This window comes from Rutilus rutilus, assembly GCF_951802725.1.
Source record: "Rutilus rutilus genome assembly, chromosome: 18".
Classification (NCBI taxonomy): Eukaryota; Metazoa; Chordata; class Actinopteri; order Cypriniformes; family Leuciscidae; genus Rutilus; species Rutilus rutilus.
In genome coordinates, this window is record NC_140231.1 from 29,607,437 (window position 1) to 29,634,951 (window position 27,515).

The window sequence follows — 27,515 nt, forward strand, 5'->3', positions numbered from 1 at the left end:
CCCATTCAAAGCAATGTATCTATACACTGTATCTAATGTGTTCTTGGAGCAAAAGAAGTGTAATAATTGGAGTAATAATTGGCAACATTTTAATAATAATATCTAATATTTCATAGGAATATTGATTTATAACTTATTTCCATATTCACTTGTGTCTCCCAAAATGCCTGATAAACATGCTGTAAGTCCTGATGTCCTCAACAGTGGACATGTACGAAATCAATGCCCTATTCTGTAACAGAAAATCATTTTTTTTTATTTGAAACCCCATAACATTTTCCTGAGATGTTGGTTTATGAAATACAATTTGAAAACTAGTCCGATTTAAATTATAATTACAATATATTATCATATTTCCTACATTTGATCACTAAATTAATGTCAGACCAAGGAGAAGTTGTTTTCATGGTAATTTCCTATGGGGACAGGGGACATTTTTTTATCGCACGCCGTCATCGCCACGGAGGAGCACAGGACAGCCTGTGCCGATGCGCGCGTCCGAGTCATATAGCCCCTTTCACACAGAGATTCCGGAAAATACACGGATAAAGTGACCCGGGTTTTGACCCGGGTTCATTTGATTTTGGTTCATTCACACTGCCAGTGATTTTCCGGAATCAGAGAGCGCGTTCACACACAACTCGTGTATGTCCCGGAAAGACACGTGACATCGATGTGACTTGTGTAATGTCTCAGCAGCGTCTTCAGTTTGCTTATGAGCTGCGAAACCACGCTTGTGCATTTATTTCTCTGATTCGATCATAAAATTGCGCATTTCGTACCGTTTCACAGCTGGCGAACGATCCCGGCTTCAGCGTCATCACTACGACGCGGCATTATTACGGCTTTTGTTCACACAGCGCGCGTTCCGGGACTGAACACGGCAATGTTACTAGGTCCCCAACCCGGCATCGATCCCGGCATTAAACCCGGGTCGTGTTTGCGTTCACACAGAAGGCGTTCCGGCAATTTGCCGGCAATTTCCCGGGTTCAATGCGCTGTGTGAAAGGGGCTGTGAAATAGACTGTAGGGTCCGAGTCCAGGAACGTCGCCGCGTCCACACTCTAAAAATAGCTCTCTGAAGTTCTAATGAGCAGGTAGCGCTCCTGACGCACACACACATACGACATCAGTAGGTATATTAATACCATAGAGACATCATTAGCTATATTAATATCAGTGATACATGGCCTTCATTCATAAAAAGATGCTATTAAACAATTATTTAAAATATACTGTCTGTAGCCTATGTTGTTTTTACTTTGGCAGAATTTATCATTATAATCAACTTAATTATTTATTGAATTTTGCGTCACCATAGTCCCTAAATATATGTAAATGCAGGAAATGGAATTCAAATCGAAAAAAATTTCCCCGATTTTGTGTGTGTGTGTGTCCCCCACTTCTCAAACCAAAGTTACACCCTATATATATGAAGACTTCAGATGCAAAAGCCTCTAAGTGCCATCTGAAATTTTCTTCTAAAATGATCATTTTTATCAAGCTCGTATGTTTATGTTCAGTTATTTCACTTTAATGGCAATGAAAATGACCTATTAATTGTCATTAAAGTGAAATTACTGAACCTAAATATACAAGTTTGGTAAAAAATGCTAATTTTAGAAGAAAATTTCTGATGGCACTTAGTGGCTTTTGCATCTGAAGTCTTCATATGTTAATATTACTATATAGAACATAGGGTTACACTTTATTTTAAGGTGTCATTGTTACAGTGTATTTATATATTCAAGTACTGAGTAGTTATAATTAACTACATGTAGCCTACTTATGGGTTAGGTTTTGGGGGTTGAGGTTGAGGGTTGTAATTATGTATAATTTACTGTTATTACTACGGTAAGTACATGTAACATATGTAACAAGGACAATGTAAAATAAAGTGTTACCAAACATAGTAGCCTTCATAGTTCATAGTACATAATATTGTTCAGTTCCTTTTCTACTGAACACCTGATTAATTTTCTCAGTATTAAAAAAAAAACAAGTGAAGCTTAATATAAATAATGTGTGGTCCTAGATACTGGATAAATACAATGAAATGTGTTAAATGGTTTCATTTAAAATTATTTTGGTAAAATATGTGGACTATAACATAATTATAAAATTATTAGACACAGAAATAATCCTGAAATGGCCTGTTCTGCGTTTCCCAAAAGCATTGTGAGCCCAAGTTGATTGTGAAGACCATTGCTGCCAATGTTCTCAACGATCATCTAAGCTTGTGATGCTTTTGGGAAATGCAGAACAAGACAATCATTTAGTTAAAACTATTTTTTTTAAAGCTTTCACTGAAATAAAACTGCATAGTTAGATAAAAAAACGTATATATAAATATATAGGCCTACTTATATAAATAACTGAAAGTTGGAGCAACTAAAATGACTAACTGGAAACATTTTTTTTTTATTAAAAAACCTAATAATACCTTATAGTAATATTTAATAAATAAATAAAAATTGCAAAAGCCCATAAAAATTTAAACTTAAAATATAAAAATAAAATTTTGTTCAAAATATTAATAAAACTATAATATAACACTAAAATATCAGATTGTCACCCTATAGATTTGAGCTTGTGGACTCAAGTGCTGAAGATCTGAACTCCTAATCAATATTATGTTGCACAGCCAATGACTCGAACACTTTAATGACTCATTGGATTGATTATTGTGTTTGTCCATTAGAAATCGTGACCATCAACCTCAAACAAAACAGAAACCTTTGACATATGACTTTCCTGAAGTATTCTCGTTTTTCTGTTCAGTGCATTTATTTCTAATAATCTATTAATGCTGTTTGAAACCTTTTTAAACTATATGGATTCATTTGCATCAGAGAAGTTCTTGTTCAAAGAATGTGTTATCTTACTATGTGGATCGACTCAGCATTTGTGTATTTGCCTAATGAACCTTGAAACAATAGGACTATATCAATGCAAACCCTTTCCCTGACCTCAACGAGTTAGCCTTCATGGGCGTTGGCATGTCTGACCAGTGTGACCCAACAGAATGTGGTTTTACCTGTCTGTTTACTGAAAAGAAGCTCAGTACTGCTTACTTATTCAGTCACATTGCTCACTTTGTAAGTGAATGAGCTTTCTAACTTCACTTTGTGTAGGCTACAACCAGAGCCGGCCCGTCCATTAGGCGACATAGGCGGTCGCCTAGGGCCCCGCCTTGCCAGAGGGGGCCCCTGTATCTAACAAATACTATATTTTATTAATCGTTAATTAAGTATAATATTGAGAATTCACTCAGGTGCGTGCATCTCGACTTTCGCAGTCAGGGAAGGCTGACGCATTGCATGGACCTGACTAATCATGATACAGTTCACAGAGACGGTGAGTATCTAATAAATTACCCAGACCTACAACATACATAAAAAGGATAGCTCTGTATAGTTCAAACATGACAAATTTCCGAAAAAGATAATAAATACATAACAATAGAACGAATAAAATACGAAAACATAAGAAATATACACAGTAGCTCGTCACATGCTAATTTGCATAATACCGCCCGAGATATAGTGGGAGACCTCGAGTACCGTAATTATCACAGTATTCACACACACGGATTCCACCACACTTCTCTCCAAAATGCTCACGTTTTAGAAACAAGAGACTTTTTTTTTTTTTTTGTGGTGCTCTTACCCTTTAGTAATGCTTAATTTCTTAGGCCTATATGAGGCATTTTGCATGACAGAAAATGTGCTGTCAAAAATAAAATACCAAATATTATAATCTCTATGGTAATATCGACTTCACATATTTGGATTGCCTCTTGTCTGTCATAACGTCACGAAGTCTCGTCAGAGTCGTAGTCATACAGCAGTGCTATTTTTAGTTAATTGAAATAATAATATGTTAAACTGTGGTAGAAATGGCATCCAAACGCCATCTTTCTGGAGCTGAAAAAAGGAAGAGGAGAATGGTTGAGGAATAAAGACAAGCTCAAAGTAAAGGTCTGTTCTTCTGGCTTCTATAAGTGCGTTATTTATTGCTGTATTATTAGTTTTACTAATAAATGTAACAATGCCCATGATCGCAGACAGACAGACAGACAGACATGGGAAAATTGGGCCACATTCAGCGTGTTAAGAATGATCTACCCATGCATTTTGTATAGATTTTAATCCTCTGATGAAGTTATCGTAGTTTTTTTTAATTAAGGTGGACCATCTCAGACCTCAAAATGGCCGTTTTACCCCTTTTGATAGGCTATTTATGCAATTAATTTATATTAACTGTCTCTTTTTCTGCAATTTCTCAACTGAGAATAATGGTCATTAATAATCACTATTATAATTTTGAGCAAAATAATTGTGATTATCAGTTCCATTATTATCATGCAGTCCTAACCCACCCCATCCATTCTCCCTTCCCGCTAAAAACAGGTTTCTCCCTCTTTCCAAATTAATATTTAAACATTTCTAAATAATACAAAACATTTTTTATTATTGTGATCATCAGTAAAAAGTTAAAATGTAGTAGCCTACTGCATTTCTAGTCATTATGCATAATTACTACTGCATTTACAAAAATACCTTTAATTTATGCTTTATTAATATGCTTTATTTTTTATGTGTGCTTTCTGTCTTTTATGTACTAGGCTAGGGCTATGCTAAAAATCTCTTAGTTTCTTAGTGTTTTTTCATATGTACGTTGAATGTTACACTTTTATAAACTTATATATTGAGCAATCTATAGCCTAATTTTTTTAATATATATATATATATATTATAATTTATGTACAATTCATACATTTTATTTCATTTATTTGAGTTTCATGTAAATATTTTTTTCATTTTTGAATGCTACACTTAATACACATTTACAAACTTAAATATTGAAATTGTCGTATTATGTGCTTTCTCTTCCTTCATGAAATTGTTATGAGAGTTTTTTACTCCAGTGGGGCCAATTTTCATGATCTTGCCTAGGGCCCCACAACCCCACGGGCCGGCACTGGCTACAACAGCAAACCTCAACTGTCTACAGAGAGATCAGTGTTCAGCGAACAAACTATTCTAACTGATGCCATAATGAGATTAAGAAGTGCTCTAGTGACACCAAGTGGTCAGTCTATCTTAAAGCAGGCTATATTCTGTGAAGTCACCTCCATCACTATGAAATGGTTCACATATGCATCCTGGTTTGATGGGAATTATAGTCTGATGAAATACATGTTGCAAATAAACTTAGGGTACGTTTACATGACCACAGTGTACTAAAAACGGAAGTTTTTCCATTTTGTTTTTTTGCATACAGACGATGTTGTCAAAATGATTCCCATTCACACAAATCTGCGAAAACGACTAAAAACGCTGTATTATTTATGCGAGGCCAGTAGCTGACTATGTCACTTTGTAAAGAAACAGACTGAACACGCAATGCGCATGCTCATGACGTCACCGTTTTCACAAATTCGCATTTTCATAGTTTAAACGGAGACGATAACGGAATAATTTTCAAAAACTTGCACTTTGAAACCCATTTTCAAAAGTTTGCGTTTTCAGGGCCCCAAAATGCCATTGTCGTGACTCGTGTAAATGAACGGCCAAAACGCACAAATAGTTTTGAGCTTTTAGTTGAAAACGGTGTCGTGTTAACAGCCCCTAAGGGTAGCAGCTAGCCTACGTTTACACAACAACTATGTACTAAAAATTAAAAGTTTTTCCTTCGCGTTTTTGAAAAGTTTTGCATACAGACGACGTTGTCAAACCTATCCCGTCCACATAGATCCGTGAAAAAGACTAAAAACGCGGTGTTATTCAAAAGCCTGGCCAGTAGATGGCGATGTCACAAAAACGCACACCTACTGACCATTTTCATAAAATCATGTTTTTGTAGTTTTCATGGAGATGATAACAGTATCATTTTCAAAAACGTGCACTTTGAAACCCGTTTTCAGGCCCCAGAACACTGTTGTCATGTAAATGTAAAAAGTGTTCAGTTTTTAGTTGAAATGGTGTCATATAAACACCATAAACCTCAGAACACTTACGACCAATTAGCCGCTGGTTCCTTTGAGATTTTTCAATGGGGTTTTATAATGGGGAATTTCAATGTATGAGTAAAACAAGGTCTGTTGCAAATATAACGTTTAATTTTAAAAACGTATAGGTAACTAGATAAGAACGTTTGTGGTGTGAGTGTATGCAGTTTCTAGAACAAAACGTAAAAGTATATTTACGATAGACCTTTTTTTAACTCATAAACTGAAAATCCCATAGGAAAATCTCGAAGGAACCAGCAGTGAATTAATCATCTGGGTTCTGAACTGCACCACTCTATTAAACAGCACCTGAAGTCCCTATACAAATGAACCACCAGATTTTAAATGATTCTGGGTCATTGAGTTTATTCATACAGAATTAAGTTAGCAACACATTTACAAATCATGAAGAATGTGACACGTCATACAATAACAGGTGGTCACGTGACATTTTAACAGGGTTCGGTAAATGTCTATGTCCCCAGGACAATCCGGCTGGAAGATGGACCATAGTGGCCGAAGACACTGCAAAAGCCGGTGGGGACCATCCAACAGGGTCACATCAGGAAATGGGATGATGGCAGAATGAAGGCTCCACTAGCTGCATCAGAGCATGATTATTCTTCCTTCTCTTCATAATTGTGTTTGATGTCTTTCCAGAGTTTCTACAAAACAAAAACACACAATTAGATCACACATGGTGAGCAGAACACATTAAGTTATACTCAGATTGTACAGACACTCCAAATGTAGACTTAGCATCACAGTGTTGTATAATGCCCTTAAATTGTTTTGATAAGATCTGATCATTATTAGGACACAATTATATTATTATCAAACTGAGATGTGTTTTTATAGGCTTAAGTTAAGGTCTATATTTTGATGATCCCACTGAATATTTGGTTGTAGTTAACGTTAGCCAGCGGGCTAATCAAGGTCAGTCTGCCGGTGGGTCATGAATATATCAACTAAATTCAATGGAAAAATAACTTACCCCCCGATTTATGCTTTCAAATACCGCATCTCCAGCCTGATCAAACACCCTCTCGAAGACAACAGCGCCCACCATGATGGTTATGGCGAAAGTTGACGTTCTCCTGAAGAGCAAATTGTAGACACTTCTTACGAGCGCCATGTTGGTCAATGGAGTATTCCGGAAGAAGAGGCGGGGCGATGAGCTGTCTATCAAATCCGTCGACCAATGAGTCTATAAAACAAATACATTTTAAATGAATTCGTTTATTTATTTTAGTATTTTACCTTTGTTTTTTTACTTTAACAGACCTATTTGAACACGTACCATTATTTCTTATATGTATATCGAACACACTGAATGTTTTGTAACAGAAATCTAACATAAATTAGCAATCCATTAATATATTTCGGGTATTTACCATTCAATTTAGTTATTACTTTTACATTTGAGAGTAATTATGGCTTAATTTAATCAATTCTAGTCATTAAACACCCCCTTTAAGAGTGGAATGGAAGATTCCACCCCCTCTCGCACGGTCGTTTAGTTTCCTCCGTAACACGGTTGATTTTCCCACGTGACCGCTGCAACTTCCTTTCTTGTGGCAGCCATCGAGAAAAATGGTGAGGACTTTACCGAAACCCAACAATCTAAATCAATCTGGTCGATTATACATGCTTAATATCTCTGAGAACACGTTTAAAATACACATTGAGTTGTACGCTAGAGGTTGAGCACAGTATTTGAAGTGATGATCTTGATATAAAGTGGAAATAATTAATAAAACGAGACGGTGGTCTGTGCGTGTAGCCTGTTAGCATAGCCGTAGCGTAAGATTTAACATCTGAAACCTGCAATAATAGGCACACAAAAGTATTAGCTAAGTATAACTACTTTTTGATATTGTAGACTTAAGCAGTCAACGGCCTTCGGACACAAATGGACATTGTTAAAACCGGTTTTAGACGACACTAGTTAAATTAAGTGTGAACTAACATGTTTTAAAAGCATCAACATCAGACACCCGTGATATTTAGGAAATTGAAGAGAACCAATCCTCAATAACTGCATTTGTTTGATGTGATATTTGTACGCAATATTCCACGAGTCTATAATATGGTTAAACCCAGGGGTCCTGCAGAGTTTAGCCCTATATTTCTTCCACACCTGTCTGGAAGTTTGTAGTTTGCCTAGAAAGTCCTTGATTAGCTGGTCCAGGTGTGTTTCAGTTTGGTTGGAGCTAAACTTTGCAGGACAGTGTCAGTGACCCTCCAGGAGCAGGATTGGACACCCCTGGTTTAACATGTATATTGGTTAGAAGTGATTCTAATGGATCTTGTTATTGTAGGCAAAGATCAAGGCCAGGGACCTTCGCGGGAAGAAAAAGGAGGAGCTGCTGAAACAGCTGGATGACCTGAAGGTGGAACTGTCCCAGCTCAGAGTCGCCAAGGTTACTGGTGGAGCTGCCTCCAAACTCTCCAAGATGTGAGTGCTTGCCTGGAGTCACTGGTGTTAGTCTTTACCAGAGTTTACTATTCGTGGATGTGTGCCTTTGGCATGAATGTGCTGTGTAGGAAGAACAATTGTTTGGGGCCCCTGTGATTCAGTGCCAGCTTTAGTGTAATGGGAATGTGGCTGAATTTTGGCTCTTTAGTGTGTGTGTGTGTATATATATATATATATATATATATATATATATATAAATATAAAAATACACACACACACACACACACACACACACAGGGTTTGAAATGAACTTTTTCACTCAACGGCCAATTATGGCTACTAAATTTAAGTTACCGGCCTTTCAGAACGTCTGGTTTATTTCTGTTTTTTTATTGCCTAGTAGATTTAACTACATTTTATTTTTATATATATATATATATATATGAGAATAAAAAAAGTAAACTTAAAAAAATATATATGAGAATTTTTACAAAAAATGTTTAAACGTGTAAAAAAAAAAAAAAAAATATATATATATATATATATATATATATATATATATATATATATATATAAATAAAAAGAGAAAAAAAATATATATTTTTTTTACTAAGTGTAAAAACTTTATAAAAAAAACACTTATTTTATATATAAATAATTGTTTTTGGGATTTAATACAATTTCTTATTCAAACCAAACAAGAGCCATCTCCTCCCTTTCATAAAATGTATTTTAGGTGGACAGATCAAAACAGTACATATAACATAAAAAAAAAAGGATGTTGGAAAATAACTGTCTTCTGTTAACCAAATGCCTTTTAATCTTTGATATTGCTTCAATGCAAATGAACAAGCCTTTATTTGAAGTAAGCCAGATATGTGCAGATTGTGCGCAATACACTGTTTAATATATCATGATGATGCACGAGTTGAGTATTTGCGCTAAATCTGGCTTTGGCTTTCACAGATTTCCCCAGAAAAGTGAGTAAACGAGTAACGCCAAATTGGCTAGTGACAGCGTTACCCGCCACAGTTGATTTTTAACCACTGTTGGTGGGTGTTCGTTTCAAACCCTATATATAGTAAATGTGTGGGTTACATAATTTAGAAAATGTTTGATTAGCATGCTGCCTTTTCTATTGAATTTGAATCAGTTAAAGGCTACGTTTGAAAATGTAAAGCATTATTCTGATATTGTTTTCCGATTTCCTTTTCAGCCGCGTGGTTCGCAAGTCCATCGCTAGAGTCCTCACAGTTATCAACCAGACACAGAAGGAGAATTTGAGGAAGTTCTACAAGGTCAGTTTAATACCACTAAAACACACATTCAGGCGTGCTTGTGCAAAGATGCTGTTTCACTGATGGGTATGCATTATACTAATTTTTAGTTGGTCTAGATGCGAAAGTCTCTATGAACCGAATCTTGCAACGGATTTTACTTCAGTGTTGATGTATTTCCAAGTGAAAGAGAATATTGAATAGAGGGCGGGGGTTTACTTTAGCGCACCTCCTCTCCACCCCTCACTCATAGCGGACTGATGGTTGGAGGGGTGGTTAAGGGCCGAGCCAAACTGACGTCATCAGAGGGAACGACATTCCAGAGCATAAGCAAATTTTCAGAATTTGATTAAAGATTTCCTCGACAAACAAATTTTCACCACAAGACTAGTAAGGTGCGCTAATAAAGTAAACGGGGTCAATTGTAAATTCATGATGACTTAAATGAATATCCGATTATACTATCGGTCCAAATATGATCTAGACACCAACATGAAGTCTCTTCAGGCAGAGACATGAGGGAGTTTGTGGAGTGTGCTCTGCTGCTTAAAGAACGGCGTTGCTCTGTGTTCGTTTAGTTTTTCCCTAAGAAGTGGGAAGCTGTGATGGTCATTAGTGTAATGTGACAGTCATTGTATTCAAATAACATGCATTATTAGACGCAAACCCACAACTACACAACACATCCGTCTAGACTCCAGCAAGAACGATCACCCAGCACTCCTCCTGCACAAGTGGAGACAGTGTGAATACTCTCTTGCTAAAGAAATACGGCTGTTCACAGCGGAGTCTTTAAATGACGCTCATCTGCTGTGAGCAGCCGACAGAACGTTTATATGCCGTCTTGTATCTCACTGACTTTACAATTCTACAATTTTTGGAGAACAGTCTTTGAAATGGGTGTTCATACTATTATAGTTGAGGGATTGTTCATTACTAAACGGAAAACTGCGTTTTGGCCATTCATTTACACTACAATGTTCTTAAAAACGGGCTTCAAAGTGTTCGTTTTTAAAAACGATACCGTTATAGACCTTATTCAGAGCAGCGCCATGACGGGTATGAAAGTGAGGCTGTGAGGGATAGACTTGCTGTGTTTCCAAAGGCGTCCGCTGTAAAAAGCTGCTGGATTACTTACAATTTTCCACAGTTTATATTGTTGTTAGGTTTTTTTTTTTTTTTGTCGACTGAAATTTCTTGGAAAGATATTTTTCCGTAGTTTCATGAGCAGAACAATCCAAAAACACATTAAATAACAGTACAGCCCATTGAAGAGTTGCATGTCTGTCCCTTCACAACCTCGCTTTCATTCCCATTAAAAATCAAAGATGGCGCTGCTGTGAATAAGGTCTATACTGTCTCTGTGTAAGCTACAAAATGGTGACATCATGCGATCACATGTTCAGTCTATAGGTGCATAGAGTTTCTTTACAAAGTCACATCGCCATATACCGGCCTGGCATAAATAATGCAGTTTTTAGTCGTGTTCACGGATCCGTGTGGACTGGGATTGTTTTGTCGTCTGTATGCTAAACTTTTCAAAAGTGCAAAGGGAAAAACTATTCCGTATATATTGCTATTTACAATGTTAGGGATGCAGGATATATTGGCCACCATATTGGTATCGGCAGATAATGTTCATTTTTAATGCTATCATTATCTGCCTAATAGAAATAGATATATTAAAGCTGGTAAATAATGGCTTATTTCCTTCAGATGTGCACTGTTCAACATGATGGTTTTGAAATATGATTGGGATCTCTTCATAAAGGAAAATAGTTAAGTGCAACGTGTGCAGCACACCTGTCATATAGGCTTCATAAAATTATAATGAGAACATTATAATTGTGTGCTTGTGACATGCTTTTAATGGTGAGACTTGTTTTTGTAATTATGCTCTTAAATTATATAAACTTGGGATTTATTGGCCAATTTATCAGTTATCAGCTTTCAGATAAAAAGAATTATCGGTATCAACCAAAATGTTCATATCGGTACATCCCTACTTAACAATTATGGAAACTGTCTTGACCATCTGTGAGAACTGCTCATTTACTTTAAATATGGACGTTTTTACAGCTTTCATAAGCTATAAGTGTTTGTAAATGTCAGTCCAGTATATTCTAACAGCCCCTGTTCTCTTCATCTTCAGGGTAAGAAGTACAAGCCTTTGGACCTGAGGCCCAAGAAGACCCGCGCCATCCGTCGTCAGCTGACCAAACACGAGGAGAACCTGATGACCAAGAAGATGCAGAGGAAGTCCCGCCTCTACTCCATTCGCAAATTCGCCATCAAGGCTTAAGAGGCTGTACTGTTTTTCACTGAAAAAATAAAACTCCCCACCCTGGAATGAAGAGTCTTGAGTCTGTGTGTCTCTCTGAAGCAGCAATAGGGGTTCTTGAGAAATGTGGAGTGGTGATGGCATATATGATACATGTCTTATCTATCTAGATCAGTGTTTTTCAACAGGTGAGTTGAGTGGGTCGTGCAGGCTGTAGTCAAAGAAACAAAAATAAGTTGTTTTTTGATTGCCAGATTTATTTTGAAAGGCGTGAACTCTTAACTCTTCCCAAAGCGTGCCTGAGGAAAACAATGTCCTGATTCAGGATCTGCTGTCAGGTGATATGTTGGTGACAGTATTCAAATGTTGTTTTCATAACCTGGTATGAAACAAGTTTCAAACTGTCAGACATTATATTGAGCTCGCCGCATTTGCACGCACTATCACCATATAAAATGCAAATAAAATTACGAGCATGCATTGTTACGCTGTTAGTAAAGCATGAAACTACCAATACATAACACGATTGGTGTGTCGTGTGTTAGCTGGGAAGGGTTTGCATGCAGGTATGATGTTCATTCAACTCATCCAGATATGGTTTATTAACGGCTCAGGTTAGTGTTGTGTAGGCCTGTTCATTATGTGTTATAGGTTATGTAGCCTTAATCCAAAATACTCTACTTTCACAGGATTTTTTTTACAAAAGCTGTCACTGGGGCAATAAAAGTGACACTTTTGTTCCTTTTAGGTACTAATATGTACCTTTAGTCACAAAACCAGGGTCGTGCCTTAATGACCATGGGGAGATGTGGGTCACATGGCCAAACCAGCTGATCTAGATAAGGAATCATTTGGTTTCATGTTCACACGCATGCATAGATATAAGCTATGTGCTATTGGACTGTAGGCTATATCACACGGACAGAGTAACTTTATCTGTTTTTTACCTTGGAGCTGGGAGGATTGAAGTGGTTTTTCCACTGAAGTTTATGGAATCTACAGTATGCTTGATATCTTTGCAGTCACACAACTATGAAAAAAAAAAATTTGTTATTAAAAAGTAGAATAAAATTCAAGATATTTAAAATAACTTAATCCCCTGGTTTCACAGACAGGGCTTAAGACTAGTCCTAGACTAAAATGTAAGTCTGAGCTGTTTCCACTGAAATAAACTTGCACTGACTGATCTTAAAAATATATCAGTGCCTTTTTAGTTTTAAGATGCACATCGGTAATGTTTTTTTCTAAGCATGTTTATAAAAATTACTTAAATGTCCTAATTGATCTATGGTCTAATCCTGGCTTAGTCTAAGCCCTGTCTGTGAAACCGGGCCTATATATAAAAACTTTTAAAGGGCTTTTTTTGGTTATTAACTTTAAAAGATTCTGTACCAAAAACAGATTTAAAGGGATAGTTCAAAAACCCTAAAGTTGTTCTAAACCTGTATGAGTTTCTTTCTTCTGTTGAACACAAAAGAAGATATTTTGAAGAGTGTTGGTAACCAAACAGTTAATGGACCCCACTGACTTCCATATGGGGAGAAAACATGTTCAACAATATGTGCAACATCAACTGCAAAATATATATTTTGTGTCCAGCAGAAGAAAGAAACTCATACTTTAGGGTGAGTAAATGATGACAGAATTTTCATTTTTGGGTGAAATATCCCTTTAAGTTCATTAGAATAAGATTTGGATTTGATTTTTACCCTTTTTGTATCTGCAGCTAATCTTGCCTTCAAATCCTCGAAATAAGTTTTTACTTTGAAAATCATAATTGCGATGTGTGTTTAAGTGATTTAGATTGCAGGGAAAAAAATGGGCTTGCAATCTGCTTTTATTTTATTATGACAGAAAACATAAGATGATTCAGTTATTTATTTATATATTTTTTTTACAAATATTTTTCATTTTAAAGGTTTATACATTTTTTAAAAAATATATTTTTACAGAAAATTATTTTAAAGTATTTTCCAGATAGCATTTAAATGATCTCTGGCTGTAGAACAGAAACATGATAAAATCAAATAAAAAAGAAAATAATATATGTGTAATTTTATATTTTTCAGAATGGCATGGTCAAGCATCACTTAAATTGTGTGCAAAACATGGTGCAAACTGTATTTGTTATTTTAATTTAAATGTATTATCATAATCATAAACACTTTGGTTAGTACTGTTAAAATAGTTGTACAGTTTACTGCACTCTACTGTTCTTCAAGTAATTTACCTACAGCAGAAAATGAATTGAAAGTCTCAGAATCGAAGCCTTGCGCGCTCAAGTTACAAATGGACAAGCTCTTATGTTACAAATCAGTTGGTATAACGTTAGCCGTCATCTTTATCGTCCCGTTCTCTGTTTAAACCCGTCCATCTCTCACTTCTCTCCTCTGTGCTGTTTTCTTCATCCAGTTGCTCAGATCCGCAGACGAGAAGCTCCCCGCCGGGACTGAACACACAGCCGAACGCTGAGTCCTTATGACCCTGAAACACACACGCACAGTATGAGGCTTTGTGATGTCGTCATAATGCTAAACATGACCAGTCAAAGGTTCTCGATCACCTGCAGCCTCTTCACACAAGCTCCAGTGGTCGTATCCCAGATCCTCACCTGACGAAGAGACGTGTCAAAATCAAGCTGTGCGGCACAGACTGTGTATGTGTGTGTGAATGAGTGTGTGTTTGTTTTACCGTGTCGCCTTCAGCGGCGGATGCTAAAACCCGTCCGTCTCTGGAGAAGGCCAGACTCCTGACCCACACACGCTCACAACCTCCCAACACAAACAGACACGCAGGACGCTTCGGCAACCACACACGCACCGTCCCGTCCCATGAGCCTGAGGCCTAGAACACACACATGCAATACATAAATAAATCATGTTAAAAAAGGTTTCCATTTCAAATAAATGCTGTTCTTTTGAACTTTCAAAGAATCCTGAAGAAAAATTTATCAGTTTTTTTTACAAAAATAAGCAGCACAACAGTTTTCAACATTGATAATAATCAGAAATGTTTCTTGAGTATCAAATCATCATATTAGACTGATTTCTGAAGGATCATGTGACACTGAAGACTGGAGTAATGATGCTGAAAATTCAGCTTTGATCACAGGAATAAATTACATTTAAACATATATTCAAATATAAACAGTTATTTTAAATTGTAATAATATTTTACAGTTTTATTGTTTGTACTGTGTTTTTGATCAAACAAATGCAGAAAACATCTAAATCTTAAAAAAAAAATCGTACCAAACCCCAAACGTTTGATTAGTAGTTAATGTTCTTCATCAAACACATGATTGTTTTCTAGGAAGAGGACAAGAATTCCACACATTGAACTTAATTTAGGGGGCTTTTATAGGCCGTTTTAATTCTACGCTCTTAAAATTAAAACTTCACAAATCAATGCCATAGTAAGAAGAACCATGTTTGGTTCCCCAAAGAGCCTTTCAGCTCTTAAAAGAACCTTTTTTTTTTTCTTACTCTGAAGAACATTTTTATAATCTGAAGAAACTTTTTCCATAAAGAACCTTTTATGGAATGGAATGGTTCCATGGACGTCAAAAGTTCTTAATTGAACCATCAACGCCAATGAAGAACCTTCATTTTTAAGAGTGCACTTTGAAAAAAAGATTAAATTGTGACTCATTTGACTAAAAAGAAAGAGAAATTTCTTAAATTATTGCATAATACTTTTACACTGTGTAGGATTTTCTCCCATCTAGCGGTGAAATTGTAGGCCTATATGACTACCAACTGAATATTACTATCTAGCCCCTCCCATTCCGAGGGCGTTTTAACTCCTACGGTGGCCGTATTATATCAAATCTGCCGGCAGTCGCGACTAATCTCCCCCTCGCTTTCGTCACGGTGCCACTGAGTGTCAAAACGCGAAAGGCGAATCTTGAATTCCCAGGTATGTCCCTCTTTGGCACATGTATTTTCAAGATGGATGCGCAACATGGCTGCCGCCATTCGAGCGACTCGCTCATTTGTATTCTAAATTGCAGATTATACACTTATGAGAATACTTAATTAGTTGGTTGAAGTGATTACACATTAGTGAGAATGTATAATTTTGAAAGAACAAAGTGTTTTTTGCTAAGAATCTACTTAAAATATTACACAGTGTAGCTTTAATGGGCTATTTCATTTTTTCTAGTGATGAAGTATGTTTACAGGCTGCTATACTTCATAAAATATAATCGCAATTAAAAATGGATTAAAACTAAATGAATTAGCCTAAATAATCTTCTGAGAGTGTGTATGGGAAAACTCAGTACGAAATTATAGGTAACGATTAGAGGTAAGGAAACGATTCATTTTCACAAACTATTAAATGTCCCGTTTATCCTGAATCAAATACCAAAGCTCACTCTCAACAACAAATCTGCTCACCAGCATCCCAGTAACAGAGAAACAGAGACAGGCCACGTTTCCCAGATGCCCCTGTAATGTCACGACCTCCTTTCCGTCGTGAAGTTTCCACACTCTCACGGACCGATCCCAGGAGCCCGTGGCCTGTGGCGAAGAGAAAGAACGAAGAGGTGATGCAGCTCGTCCCGAACGGCTCAAAACAAGCGACACAGAGAGAGTGTGAGGTGAGAGTCGTACCACACACTGCGAGTCTGAGGAGAAGACGCTGCTCTGGACAGCTGCAGTGTGACCCCGCAACTCCTCAAACATCTCACCACACTGAAACACCAAACATCAGATTCTCAGAAACACCTGTTACTACACGAGGAGAGTCCAACAGCTCTGTCCTTAGCTCATGTTTAGGGTTAGTGATCTGAAACAACCCGTTAACCGTAAGTTACACTTCATCATAATGCTCATCCCACACCATTTTAATGCTATACAGATAATGAAAGTGAGGGGGTTTTAAACATCATACAAAGTCATTTTTAGAGCTGTTAGAAATGATATTATGATATTAACTGAATAATATTTTTAGACATTTGGTATTATTACTTATTTTCTTTGTCAGAAATCATGATTTTAATCATTAATTTTATTCTATTCTAAAATATTTTATTTGAATAACAAATCAGATTTTTTGTCGAATACATTTTGATGTTTTTTATTCTATTTTTAAAAGAAAATAATATTAATCATATAGATATTAAAGGAATTATTTAAATATAAGGATCATTTTAACTTAGTTTTAGCTTTAAAGCAGTTATAAGATAAAAATCTTTTAAAAAAATTATTAAACAAATGAAAAAATATATATAATAGACAAAGTATAATATAATATAATATAATATAATATAATATAACAAAGAAATATATAATAGACAAAGTATAGTGTAATAATAACATAAACATTTAAATAATATATAATTGACAAAAGTATAATATAAAATATAATCTAATATTAACATAAAAATATATAATATTAACAAAGAATAATCTAATATTAACAAAGCATATAATATAATATAATAAAGAAATATATAATAGACAAAGTATAGTGTAATAATAACATAAACATTTAAATAATATATAATTGACAAAAGTATAAGTATAATATAAAATATAATATATTAACATAAAAATATATAATATTAACAAAGAATAATATAATATTAACAAAGTATATAATATAATATAATATAATATATTAGCTCAGCGCGCTGCAACTGAAGAAAACACATGCAAATAGAAAAAAACACCCACAAATTAAGAAAACATCTTCATCAGTTTCACAACACACGCGTGCTCACAACAACACAACCAAATACAGAGACGTGCTGCAAATAACACAGACCACAATGGAAATGTTTCCAGGGGAACCAAATAAGGTTCTTATTTAGTTTTTTTTTTCTATTTGCATGTGTTTTTTCTATTTGCATGTGTTTTTTCTATTTGCATGTGTTTTCTTCAGTTGCTGTGCATTGAGCTCCCTTGGCCACCGTAAATATTTACATTATAATGAAAAATATATAATATACAAAGTATAATATAAAATAAAATATAATATCAAGTAAATATAATATTAACAAAGTATAATATAGAATATCATATCATATGAAAATAATATATAATAGACAAAGTATAATATAATTTAAAGTATAAATTATTGACAAAAAGTATAATATAATATTAACATAAAAATGAAAATAATATATAAGCATAAAGTACACTATATAATATTAACATAAAAATAAAAATATTTAGAATAGACAAAGTATAATAATTATATAAAATATAATATAAAGTAGGCCTAATGTAATATTAACGTATTTTTTTTATATAATAGACAAAGTATAATATTATGCACCTAACATTTTTCTCACATTACATAAATGGCAATTTATATATGAAAATATATAATGTGCCTTTATATTTTAGGAAGTGCTAGCGCAGTCAATAGGCCTACGACTCAAAATCAGTAGCACCTCACTGCAGTACACGAGATCCAGGGGGCGGAGTTGGATCCAGATCTAACTAAGGGGTGGAGATTAGTAGGTTTAGGGGTGGGTTTAGGGATCAGGGGGTGGAGATGGGTAGGTTTAGGTATATGTAAGGTGGGAGGAGTTAGATCTGGATCCAACTCCTCCCCCTGGACTTCGTGTTCTGCAGTGAGGACCGTCTCTTGAAATATGATTTTAAAAAGGGAAGTGATTGTTTCATTTGGTTAAATACATTTGTCCCTCTATTTCTGTATGTATTAAAAAGGGAAGCGCATGCTTGTTTTAGACATTAGTTCCTGAGCTAGCAATAGAAGTGTTATTGTCTCACCCGAACTCTCCAGATCAGCGCCCTGTTGTCCCATCCACCCGACAGCAGCCACTGGCCGTCCGGACTGAAGCTCACCGTCTCCACACTCCGCGTGTGACCTGAGGTTCAGAACAACAACTCGAGCACATTTAGGCTCAAACTATGGTTGTAGTAGGCTATATTCATCTAAAGGTGATTATAAAGCAGAAAAGGGCTGATAACTATGATGATATTTTTGCTGCTGCTGATGAAGCAATGAATTAGGCCTATTTGAGTTCATTATGAACGTAAACACACCTGTCAGTATGTGTGTGCATTTAGTGCTCGAGCTGCACCAGATTCTGACGGTACAGTCGTGCGACGCGCTCGCGAACAGCTGACCATCCGTCGAGAAAACACACGATTTCACTGGACCTGCGGGGTTATTTCAAAAACAAAAACAAAGAAATAAACAAAGAAAATATTAGAAATTTTAGAATTGCCCATTGCCCTTATTAAATATACTTCTATAGCCTATATCTATACCCACTGCACTGCTGGATGGACTCGTTACTTGTGTAGGCTATATCTTTCACTCTTGCATATCTTGCAAGTGTCTTGTACATTTTCTTTCTATCTTTTTTATCTTTTACCTGTTTCTCTGGATTTGTCTTTTTTGTGTGTTTTTGAGTTCTGCTAATAAAACCCTGCTAGCAAATCTACACTTCATCAATGAATGGCACTATAGGCCTCTCTCTCTCTCTCTATATATATACGAGTTTAGATAGGAGGGTTTTATAGAACATTTTGCTCTTTATTACTCTATATTATTTTTTTGAGCATAGGCTTATTTATTTAATTCATATTTTCCACAAGTCATTTAACATGCTGAACTTTTTGTGACAACATATAAACAGGGTTGAAGAAGTTTGTCCGAATTCAAGCTTTTTGGGGTTATTAATGCTTTTACACTTTTAAATTCTCTTGTTTGAGGGGTGAGTAGAATAATGTCATCTCATTGTACCCAGTTTTTTTAAATGCTTATTACTGCGTTCATAGAGCAAACTCATCTCGTTCCAAACCCAAAAGACTTGCGTTCAATTCATATGGATTAGTTTTATGATCTCCTTATGAAAGTGTCAAAGTGGTAGTTGCGAAGCTGCCAATGGAGTCACAGAAATATCCCAGATTTCATCAAAAAGATCTTCATTTGTCTTCCAAAGATGAACTAAAGTTTTGCGTGTTTGGAACGACATGAATGACAGAATTTTCATTTTTGGGTGAACTACCCCTTCAAAGGGGTGATTGATTATGATTTCACTTTTCTAACTTTAGTTAGTGTGTAATGTTGCTGTTTGAGCATAAACAACATCTGCAAAGTTACAATGCACAAAGTTCAAAGCAAAGGATGATAGTTGCTTTTAAAGAAATTCCTTTTTAAGGACTACAACAAATGGCTGGTACAGACGACATTCCTCCCGGGTTAATGACATCACCAACTCTAGAATTTACATAAACCCCGCCCCCGGAACACGATATATAGATTATCAAGATAGAATATGCTAATCAATGACAAGAAGATAACTACACATCTGCTTCATAAATTCATCAACTAACCATTCAGAAATGTTGTCTACATGTTTTCTCTCCTTCTTGAGTCTCTCCATCTTTGTCTGACTCCGGTTTGAACATAAAAGGTTAAAAGTTTTTGACATTTTCAGTGCATGTCTTGTGTGAGGTAAAAGGACACGAACTCTTGAGGCTCCGCCTTCTGTGCCGGGAGCTCATTTGCATTTAAAGGAACAGACACAAAACGGTGAGTTTTTGCTTACCCTCAAAAAGTGACAATTTTAACATGCTATATAAAAATATCTGTGGGGTATTTTGAGCTAAAACTTCACACACACACTATGGGGACATAAGAGACTTATTTTACATCTTGTGAAAAGAGCATTATACCGCCCGTTTAATGCACCTGAGTGTCCGCTGACTGTGGCCAGGTGTTCTGCGTTGGTGGCGTTCCACAGGTACAGTCTGCCATCATCACAGCAGCTGAGCAGAATCTGACAGTCAGGTGAGAACACACAGCAGTTCACCTGAGACAGACACTAACATGAACACAGGCTTGCTCTGTCTAAATCAAGTACAAACAAAGCTTTACCTACCTCTCCTTTGTGTCTAGAAAAATATCTAACTGTTAAGGTTTCATTTCTCTCCGTCATGTCTATGTGCAATATGTTTTTGTCATCCATCCATTAAAGAAAATCCAGATAAAACTTCTTAGTATTATTTATTTTGTTCGTTTACATCTCAACGCGCTGGTATAACATCAGCGCCCGAGGGAGCAGCAACACGTACTAAGTACTCAGTACTAAGATTCGCATTCAACAACTTGAGTCAAAATAAAAGTCCCGTTTGTTCACACATGCGCACAATGAACTCTTGCACATTTTTGGCATATGATACAATACAACAGTTGGTATAATCTAAAAAATAAATAAAATAACAGCAAGCTACATAACAAAATATAAATTATATGTTTAATGAGAAAATATAACTCAACACCCCCACTTGTTCTCATCACCTTAAGCCATGCACAATGTCATCACAAATATTTAGTTCCCAAACAGAAAACCTTTGAACTTTAGAATTTTAATTTTTGAAACAGATTTTGTCAAAATGTCTGCTACCATGTCTTCTGTTGGGCAGTACACAATATGTATTCTTCCCTTACTGACAGCATCACGGATAAAGTGATATTTCACATCAATGTGTTTAGTTCTAGATCTATTCACTGGATTTTTACTCAGTGCAATGGCCCCCTGATTATCACCATACATCGTGGTGCAAGTGTAAACACTACTGTCCATGCCATTTAGCAGTTGAGTTAGGTACATGCTTTCCTGAGTAGTGTTTGCTAGACCAATGTATTCAGCTTCGCAGGTCGACAGTGCCACTGTCGGCTGTTTCTTAGACTTCCATGAGATAGCAGGGCCTTGTTCTGTTAGGCTGAAACAGTATCCTGAAATGCTACGCCTATCTTCTACAGAAGATGCCCAATCAGAATCACTGAATGCTATTAGACTTAAAGTCTTGTCTGTTTTCTTGAAACACAGCTCGTAGTCAGCTGTACCTTTTAGGTATCTCAGGACATGTTTAGCAGCTACTAAGTCATGTGTTTTAGGCTTTGCAAGGGTTTGTGACAGTTTACTGACTATCCAGCTAATGTCTGGTCTGGTGCAGGTCATTGCATAGATCAAGCTTCCAACAAGTTCACGGTATTCTTTGGGGTTCTCAATCTCATTGTTGTTTCCTTCCTCATTCCTATTACACTCCACTTTTAACTCACTTGGGGTAGCTTTTGGTTTACAGTTTGACATTCCAAACCTTTCAAGCATTTTGAGGATGTACCTTTTCTGATTCATTTTAATTTCTCCCTCTTTTTGCTCAAACTGAATCCCCAAAAAATAAGATATTTTCCCTAGATCCTTCATGTTAAATTTGGACTTCATTATTTCTTTAAAACTGTTGAGCTGATCCTCACTGCTTGCTGCAATTATCAAATCATCTACCCAGATGATCACTATGATCGTCTCATTTTCAATCTGCTTTCTATACACACAGTGATCAGACTGATTTCTCTCAAAGTTGTTTTGTTCCAAATGATCATTTAAAAGTTCGTACCAGTTTCTTCCAGACTGTTTTAGACCATACAGAGATTTTTTCAACTTGCATACTAACTTGTCTCCTATGTCAGATGTCTCTTCAAAACCCTCTGGTTGATCTAAGTATATGTCTTCCTCTATGGGAGCATGCAAGTATGCTGTTTTGACGTCCATCTGATGAACTAAGAAATTGTTCTGAGCAGCTATCTGCATTAATGCCCGTACTGAGGTGAGATTTGCTGTAGGAGCAAATGTCTCATGGTAGTCTATGCCTTCAGTTTGGTTGTATCCCTTTGCAACATACCTAGCCTTGAAGATTTTTCCTGTTTCTGCATTTTCTTTAAGGGCATATACCCATCTTCCCCCCACTGTCTTTTTGCCCTCTGGTAGAGTTGTCAATTCAAATGTGTCATTTTCTTTAAGTGAGTCCATCTCTTCCTTCATAGCATGTTCCCATCCGGGAGCCTCAGGTGACATAAGGGCCTCTCTATAGGTTTGGGGGACCCCACACACTGCCCTGTAACAATAATCAACACTCACATTGGTTACGTCATCTTTGGAGTATGTCAGATAATCTTGTAAATACTTTGGGGCTCTCTTTTCTCTTTTTGAGTGGTAATGTTTTTGACTAGCCGTGGCTGTTGGACCTGTACTGTTTTTGTTGTCTTCTGTGTCTACTTTTTCTATAGTTCCATCATGTTCTGACACCTCTGTATTGTCTGTATCAATACTCTCCATCTTTCCATTTAGGACCTTGTTCTCTGTGCTTTCCTCACTTTGTGGGGCATCACCACTGTTCTTACTATCCTGTGTTCTGTCTCTGTATTGTATTTCTAAGAAATCTTCATCGGTTTGTGTCTGCTGTTCAGCACTGCTCTTCCTAATGAATTTTACCAATCTATGTTTTGACACCTTTTCTGTCTGTGGATTGTATATCAGATAAGCTGGGCTATTTTTACTATACCCCACAAATATTCCCTTCTCACATCTAGGATCCAGTTTCTTATGATTGTGTTTGTACGCATAGCATTCTGATCCAAAAATCCACATTTTAGAAAGGTCTGGCTTTCTTCCTGTCAACATGAAGTATGGAGTATTCTTAATTCTGTCATTATAGCATCTGTTTCGGATGTGAGTTGCAGTTTGGACAGCATAAGGCCACAGAACCTTTGGTAATCCCTTCTCTATTAGCAGACACCTTCCCATTTCAAAGATGGTTCGCCATTGTCTCTCAGCTGTACCATTTTGATGAGGGGAGTACGGGGATGATGTATCATGTCTTATACCATTTTCTCGTAAAAGTGACTGAAATGCATTGCTTGTGTATTCTGTGCCATTGTCTGATCTTATGCATTTGACTCTACCGTATGGTGCACTGTCTGCAAGGAACTTCTCTGTCGCTAGAGTAGTGTCACTCTTGTTCTTAAGGAAGTAAACAGATACTGCCCCTGAAAAATCATCTGTGAATGAAATTGCATACTTATATCCATCTTGAGAAGTTGGTTCAATGGGACCTGCTAAGTCAGTATGTACCAACTCTAGGGCCTCACCAGCTTTTGTGTCAGTTTTCCTATTTCTGCTGTTGATGAACTTTCCCTCAGTACAAACATTACAGTCTAATTTGGTATTACCCGTGATTTTCATACCCTCAACCACTTCAGGTAATTTCAACACATCACTAACATTACAATGTCCCATGATCTCATGCCATGTTTTAACATCACAAGTTAGACTCACTTTGTCCCTGGACATCATATCTGTAACTGATGCATCAACACATTGTTTGTTGTTATTTACCGTTTTCAGATAGTACAGCCTTTCATGCTCTTCTATGCGGAACACAGCTCCATCCTTGCTTATCAGTTCATTCTGTCCTTCCTGGAAGATCACCTTGGCCCCGTCTGTTGTAGCAGCTTGAACGGAGATGATGCTCTGTGGGTATGATGGTATGAACAAGGCCTTCTTTAGAGTGATCCTGACGCATTTCCCTTCCACGTCCAGCAGTAACACCTCTGCGTCGCCCCGCTTTAATGCCACGTTGTTCATCCTGGCTCCATCCGCCAGCTCCATGTAGTGTGACTTTGGGTCGAAACTCTCGTCAAATTTTGTGAAATTGTTCTTGTCTGTTAAGATGTGGGATGTTGCTCCACAGTCTACCATTAGTCCATTTTTCGTAATATTATCTGGAAGAAATGTCTGACTTACTTTGAACACAAATGTTTGTTCTTTCTCACGCTCCTCTTGTTTTTCCGCAGCCTGTTTTGCTTCATCTTTGTGTCCGTCCTTTCTCCGGCGGCATGTCTCATCACTGTGTGTTGAACTTCTATGGTAGCTGCACCACTTAGGTACGCCTTTTTGGCGGCAATCGCGCGCAATATGACCGCGGTTTCCACATCCGTAGCAGGTCACGGATGCTATGTGCACTTTCATCACATTGTCAGATTTGGGTTTATCATCAAATTTTTCTGTCTCTTCGTAGCTTCTTAGTTTGCTTTTGAACTGGGAAAAAGTCAATTCTTCACTACTCTGTGTAGTATGGATAGCAAAAGGTTTGTAGGAATCTGGCAGGCCCTTTAGGATCATAGCTATTATCAGTCCGTCACTTATTACTTCTTTTGCGTTTCTTAGGGAAGTCACCGCTTTCTCAGCTCGGATAATGTAGTCTGTTATCGTCTCGTCAGATTCCTTCTTTAACGAAGTTAGTTCAGTGTATAGGGCGATAATTCGAGGCTTACCCTGACTGGCGTAGTGATTTCGAAGTATTTGCAGAGCTTTCCTGCCGTCATCAGTCGCCTCCCGCATCACCAGTGACAGGCTTTTATCATCGAGAAACTGGATTAATTCAGCGTAGCACTCCTCATTTGTTTCCTCGTCTATATCCCCGGTAGACAGTATTGTTTCTTTTAAACCCATTATTCTCAGATGGCCAAGAAATTTTACTTCCCATAGTTCGTAGTTGTTTTCGTCTCCGTCGAAAACTAACCTCTGCCATCTTCCTCCTGTAGCATTGGCGCGCCTGGGCCCATAACCTGTTAAGGTTTCATTTCTCTCCGTCATGTCTATGTGCAATATGTTTTTGTCATCCATCCATTAAAGAAAATCCAGATAAAACTTCTTAGTATTATTTATTTTGTTCGTTTACATCTCAACGCGCTGGTATAACATCAGCGCCCGAGGGAGCAGCAACACGTACTAAGTACTCAGTACTAAGATTCGCATTCAACAACTTGAGTCAAAATAAAAGTCCCGTTTGTTCACACATGCGCACAATGAACTCTTGCACATTTTTGGCATATGATACAATACAACAGTTGGTATAATCTAAAAAATAAATAAAATAACAGCAAGCTACATAACAAAATATAAATTATATGTTTAATGAGAACATATAACTCAACACTAACGTTGGACACGCTGAAGTCCTCTGAGGGATGACGCCACGTGTTTCCTTTTTCATGAGAAAGCGACATTTCAGAAATAATAATTAATCGAACATGGTCAATGAATCATGGAGCTTAGCTGCTGTGGTTAGTGTTGCAGCTCAGTTTTGTTTGGGTTTTGTATCCAGAGTTACGGTCTCTTGACTGTCTGCGCTTTATTACAATTCTCTCCTGGTTTAGACAGTCATTAACTCTGAAAACACATTAACAAGCTGAGTTTGTGTGTTTGCCTGCCAGTAGCACTTTTAAGCACTGATTTTAAGTCACGCAAGAAGTAGATAAAACTCACTTCAAAATGATTTTATAAGCTCATGATGTGAATGATGCACTAGAGTCTTTTGTGACATACTGTAAAAAAATGTAATCCTAAAATAAAAAAATAAAACCATATTTAGATACCTGTTATTATGGAAGCTTGTTTCCGCCACTGAATAAACCAATATAAAAGATAATTGCGACTGTTTAATCTGACAATTCTGACTTTTTTCCTCAGAATTGTGAGTAATAAAGTCAGAATTGGAAGATATAAAGTCGTAATAACCTTTATGTTTTATTCTAAGGCGGAAACAAGGTTCCATATGTTACAGTAAAGCTTCAATTTTGGTTTCACTTTTCATATGTCATTTTTCAGGACTCTTAATAATTCCATCCATTTGCATGTTAAATAATCCTGAATAAAGATATAACAATATATTACTATAAATCATTTATATTACTTGAATTGAAAACTAATATTTCATAAAAATGTTTAACTAATATATTTCATAACCATTTGAAATATTATAAAGAAATCGCATTAGCAATATGTTAGTGTCGTGGAAATTTTAAACTGTATATTAAACTAACCATGTTTCTAACATCTAACCTTATTTAACATCTAACATTGGAACAGGATACTGTACGAAACCAATGGAAAACTTGTGTCTTTGACCGTGTGCGTATGTATGTAAAAATAACACAGTTTTGGGAAATGAAACTAGACAGTCTGTTAGAATCTTGTGATTACAGATGAGATCACCGCAAGATCAGAGTTTGCTCTACCTAGTAGGGGTTTGCATATGAAGAACCAATCAAATAGTGGGGAAATTATGTAATGCAGCCTGACATATACTATAAAAACTGTTGTATATGTGTTTTACGGTGGGATGTCTCAATGGAATTTGTCTGAGATCCTCCGGCCTTGATTCTTCTTGGGAGAGTTCTCTGAGAACTGCTCGAAGACTCTCCCGGCCGTTATTAAAGCATTTAGAGGACATTTGCTGAAAGTCTGTCTGTTATTACTGCTGCGCAGCAGGTCAGTTTAGGGAATCAAGTAAGTTAGGTTAGTAGACTCGGCCAGTTGTCAACTGAAGACGCAAGAGCTAGAGTATAAAGGTTATTAAGTGTCGATTTGTAGACGCTCTGTGTCGATGAGTAGACGCAACAGTTTTATTATTTATTAAGTGTCGATTAGTAGACGCTCTGTGTCGACAGTAGACGCAACAGTTTTATTTTAGATATGGTTAAAGAAATTTCCATTACATTAGTAACATGTCAGTTGATTCTAGGCTGAAGGAGAGAAATCTGTCACAGTGAATCCTCTCAGTAAGTCTGTTTGAGAATCCCAAACTTCAGAAATGTCCGCATAGGGAATTGTTGCACTGTCCTGTTAAATGCGTCACCTCTATGCATGTCTGCTCATGCTGTGTGTGTAATAATATGTGTATGAATACCAGT

The 27,515-nt window shown here is 36.5% G+C and overlaps 3 protein-coding genes across 4 annotated transcripts; 1 reads left to right on the plus strand and 2 right to left on the minus strand.

Annotated features, from left to right (window-relative positions):
- Window positions 1-6,362: 6,362 nt before the first annotated feature.
- On the minus strand, window positions 6,363-8,133 carry uqcr10 (ubiquinol-cytochrome c reductase, complex III subunit X). Of its 2 annotated transcripts, XM_084386762.1 has the most exons (3): window positions 7,983-8,133; window positions 7,008-7,220; window positions 6,363-6,678 (listed from the first exon to the last, which is right to left on the minus strand). In XM_084386762.1, the coding sequence occupies exons 1-3, from the start codon at window positions 8,055-8,057 to the stop codon at window positions 6,631-6,633; spliced, it is 336 nt and encodes a 111-aa protein (XP_084242888.1). In that variant the 5' UTR covers window positions 8,058-8,133; the 3' UTR covers window positions 6,363-6,630. The 2 variants fall into 2 exon arrangements, with proteins under 2 accessions (XP_084242888.1, XP_084242889.1); XM_084386763.1 differs by lacking the exon at window positions 7,983-8,133 and having other exon boundaries at window positions 7,008-7,211.
- Window positions 7,251-12,063, plus strand: rpl35 (ribosomal protein L35). The gene is made up of 4 exons (XM_084386761.1): window positions 7,251-7,609; window positions 8,335-8,471; window positions 9,649-9,730; window positions 11,862-12,063. Exons 1-4 carry the CDS (start codon window positions 7,607-7,609, stop codon window positions 12,009-12,011), a joined length of 372 nt encoding a protein of 123 aa, XP_084242887.1. The 5' UTR covers window positions 7,251-7,606; the 3' UTR covers window positions 12,012-12,063.
- Window positions 12,064-13,990: 1,927 nt separating this feature from the next.
- On the minus strand, window positions 13,991-25,829 carry wdr38 (WD repeat domain 38; the record flags this gene model as incomplete). The annotated part of the gene is made up of 10 exons (XM_084388051.1): window positions 13,991-14,474; window positions 14,554-14,601; window positions 14,682-14,834; window positions 16,391-16,513; window positions 16,607-16,687; window positions 18,737-18,834; window positions 19,013-19,129; window positions 20,670-20,790; window positions 20,860-20,888; window positions 25,760-25,829. The coding sequence occupies 10 exons, from the start codon at window positions 25,827-25,829 to the stop codon at window positions 14,319-14,321; spliced, it is 996 nt and encodes a 331-aa protein (XP_084244177.1). The 3' UTR covers window positions 13,991-14,318.
- Between the last annotated feature and the right edge of the window lie 1,686 nt (window positions 25,830-27,515).

Coding starts and splice junctions, on each gene's coding strand:
- rpl35 (XM_084386761.1), top strand. Junction 8,472..9,648: donor GCCTCCAAACTCTCCAAGAT/GTGAGTGCTTGC, acceptor TTTCCTTTTCAG/CCGCGTGGTTCGCAAGTCCA. Junction 9,731..11,861: donor ATTTGAGGAAGTTCTACAAG/GTCAGTTTAATA, acceptor CTTCATCTTCAG/GGTAAGAAGTACAAGCCTTT.
- uqcr10 (XM_084386762.1), bottom strand. CDS start 8,057: ATGCAGTTATTGAGGATTGGTTCTCTTCAATTTCCTAAATATCACGGG. Junction 7,221..7,982: donor TGTTGATGCTTTTAAAACAT/GTTAGTTCACAC, acceptor TTTGTTTTATAG/ACTCATTGGTCGACGGATTT. Junction 6,679..7,007: donor TTGAAAGCATAAATCGGGGG/GTAAGTTATTTT, acceptor TTTGTTTTGTAG/AAACTCTGGAAAGACATCAA.